The sequence below is a fragment of the Bombyx mori genome, chromosome 19 (genome assembly GCF_030269925.1).
Source record: "Bombyx mori chromosome 19, ASM3026992v2".
Classification (NCBI taxonomy): Eukaryota; Metazoa; Arthropoda; class Insecta; order Lepidoptera; family Bombycidae; genus Bombyx; species Bombyx mori.
In genome coordinates, this window is record NC_085125.1 from 4,932,607 (window position 1) to 4,936,221 (window position 3,615).

Genomic DNA, 3,615 nt, shown 5'->3' on the forward strand with positions numbered 1-3,615 from the left:
AAAAATAATGGATTTTATTCATTTACTCGAATACTTTTTTGACATGGCAATATTAAATTAATTAATAATGTGAAATTTAAGGTATTTTTTTTTCATTCGTTCATCTCCATCAGCTGTCGTCTTTTGTTCTCTGTTTCGAGCAGCTTACGGCGGAGTTGCAACATTATAGCGTTATTTCTTTTCTGCGAACAATAACATTCCCAGATCAAGAAGATTAATGATTAAAGAATGGACTATAGAAAGAAGGTAGAAGAAGGTACTAAAATATATACTATAACAATGATATATTTTTTTCGATAAAAAACAAATTGAATGTGCGTGATAAGTTGTTATTAGTTTTACAGCTTTAGAAGTACTTTTACTGGGTTCCGTAAATTATATTCTGATTTTAGTAAAAAAATAAATAAATTTGTAACACTATTAATTAAAGTAGACATGAATCTCTATAAAAGTGAGTTTACATGAGTTTAAATGAGTGAAAGTGTATAATCTATGATGAGTGGCATTTGACCTTCAAAACTGCGCATTCCTTTTCCACAGCAGCGCATTTTCCCTCCACGACGACAGCTTCTCTGTCGTGTTCCGCATTTATTTCTAGAATCTGCTTTTCTTTTTGGATACGCAACTTTAGTTCCGCTGCTTCTATGTCTCTTTGCTCTTTGTTCTTTAATTCGATTAGTTCACGTTCTGCGACGTGAATGAACTATGACGAATCTTTTTTTTTTTTGGTTAGATGGTTGGACGAGTTGGACGAGACACCCACCTGGTGTTAAGTGGTTACTGAAGCCCATAGACATCCACAACGTAAATGCGCCATCCACCTTGAGATATAAGTTCTAAGGTCTCAAGTATAGTTACAACGGCTGCCCCACCTTTCAAACCGAAACGCATTACTGCTTCACGGCAGAAATACGCAGGGTGGTGGTACCTACCCGCGCGGACTCACAAGAGGTCCTGATACCAGTAAAAAATATTTCTCTAAATGGGTATAAGGGACCCACATTTCAACTAGTGTTACATAGCTACTGAAAATATTTTAATTGGCTTTATAGGTAGACGAGTTTACGGCCCATTTGACAGCGAGTGGTTACCGTCACTCATAGACGTCAGCAGTGCTAGAGGCATAGTCAAACCGCTGCCTAACGCTACGTGTCCATGGTCATCACTAACTTTAATGCAGCCACCCACATCAAGACAATATCGAAATCTCAATCGCATTGCTCGATGGGCTCCAAACCGGAATGCATCACTGCTTTGCAGCGAATGTAAAGGTTAAAATATAATTTCTTTACAGTTATTTTAATTGAAAGAAAAAAGTGTGTGTCCAGTTAAGATGGCGAAATTTACTTCGCGATTCTTTCCGGTAACTAGCTTAGACCAGATGAGCCATTCATCCAAATACACTATAATATTAATTGTAGTACACAGTATTAATGTATTAAAATGAAACCTTTTTCGAAAAGTCTCTCGAAGTCACTCAAATGTGAATTGAGGTTGGACAAATGGGCCCTAGATTTGGCTTCCTCAGATATTCTACATATTTCTATCATTGAGATTTGGTTCTGCGTCTGAGATATCTGCTCTTTCATATCCTAAAAAATTAAGGAAACGTGTCAAGGATTGCTTCCCACAACAATCTCGCCCTGGAAATTTGCGTGTTTACCGATATTGCGAATTTGGGGGTTAGAGAGATTGTTGGAGGCCTTTCCGGCTTCACCAGTGTGCTTAGTACGAGTTTTTTAACGTTCTCGATACCGTAAAAGTTAACTCAAATTTGTATGCAGTTGGAACAGCGCCCCTAGCGGCAAACGTTCCAACTCCATACAAATGTCAACTAACTTTTACGCTATCGAGAACGTTAAAAGACTCGCACTAAGCACATGGAATAAATAGGTGGAAGTCATTATAACAGGCGGGCGGCCCATTTGTGCCGCTAAATCCATTCACTTCTTTCAAATACCCAAATTAAAATTTAAAACTTACTTCTAATCGTTCCCTCAAATATTCTACTTCACTTTTCAAACTTCCAAGCTCTTCCAAGAGAGCCCGTTCCTTGTTACGTAGTTTTAGAACTTCTTTTTCTTTCATTATTTTCCGCTTATTAACTAAAAATAAGTATAGAAAAATAGCTGCTTTTAACTTTACAAGGCAACGTTTTTTTTATTGCTTAGATGAGTGAACGAGTTCACGGCCCACTTAGTTTTAAGTGGTCACCGGAGCTCATAGGCATCAACAACGTAAACCCACCTTGAGGCATGAGCTCGAAGTTTCAGTTTTATAGTACAACGGCTGATTCACCCTTCAAACCAAAACGTCTTACTCCTTCACGGCAGAAATAGGCAGGGTGGTGGTACCTACTCATGCGAGCTCACAAGATGCTCCACCAGTAAACCACCATCACCAGTAAAATTGCTCGTTGCGCTAAGTTCAGCAGTTCCGAACTTTTTCTCCGGCGTTAAACATATTGGAAAAAGAACAGGGACAACCAAACTCCACACGTCATACTTAGACTGAATCCAATATTCCCATCGAATTCTCATATGAAGCCAGATCTCGTATTGCAGAAATCATAATTTTATCACATATGTACGTATAATGTAAATAATTGAAAATATGTGTATATTTTTCATGGCCTCATGGCTTAAAGGTACCTAGGTGCCATACCAGGCTATAAGCTCAAAAAAAAATTTTTTTTGCCATTTTTTATGGACATGAACAATAATATAAAGCTGACTTTGATCGAGTAGGTACCAGCTGAGAAATCATTAATGGTACAGGAGTTATGTTAAGCGGCACTCACACTCGCTACAGCATTGCCCACATGAATCCGCACCGATTTTATATAAAGAAAAAAATAGATTTTCATTCCTTTTTACTAAATTAATTCTTGATAATACCTATTTAGTTCAAGCCATATATAAAACACTGAAAATTTAAGAACTCAAGCGTCTGTTTTAATACAGGGTTCGTTCTGACAATTACACTTTTCTACGTCTCATTAGTTATTATTATAGTATTAGGTATTTACCTGATTTAAATTTTAATTTCACTAAATCTAACTTTTCGTCGCGTAATGACATTTTACCTTATCCTGAATATTTCTATGAGTAGTTGAGTACATATGCTAGAGTAACTTGCCCTGCCTAAACCACTCTCTTTATTGTGCTCGTTATTTTACATTAATACTTTAAAAGTTTATGTGTATTAGTAATGGAAAATTTCGCAAATCAATTTTTTACTTTACCGCCTAAATCTATTACGACTTTTTCGATCTCAAAGAAGCAAAGACTTAACATACTATAATTCGCCAATAGGTTTACTTGCTTTCGATCCATTATTATTACGATTTATTTTTAAGATTTTTACATTTCTGATAAAAATTAAACGTGTGCGGTAGGACAAGTCATGTAAGCAGTTGCTTTTATATCAAATATCAAAAAGGGTTATTTTTTCCCCTACCTATTCACTGGTAGCCTAAGGGGCTATTTCAGCTATGCCCGAGCTCACGGGCTCAACTTGAGAGAATTTGCTAACACTAGCCTTCAATTTGCAGAATCTACCATCCGATCGAAGCCCCGACCCACTGAGAAAATCCGGTAAGAATCTCAGGGGGTA

At 36.9% G+C, this 3,615-nt stretch overlaps 1 protein-coding gene across 1 annotated transcript; it reads right to left on the bottom strand.

Moving 5' to 3' along the window:
• Window positions 1–3,286, bottom strand: LOC110386464 (myosin-11). The gene is made up of 5 exons (XM_021352789.3): window positions 3,029–3,286; window positions 1,984–2,105; window positions 1,451–1,592; window positions 512–687; window positions 1–182 (listed from the first exon to the last, which is right to left on the bottom strand). Exons 1-5 carry the CDS (start codon window positions 3,078–3,080, stop codon window positions 93–95), a joined length of 582 nt encoding a protein of 193 aa, XP_021208464.2. The 5' UTR covers window positions 3,081–3,286; the 3' UTR covers window positions 1–92.
• Window positions 3,287–3,615: the final 329 nt, after the last annotated feature.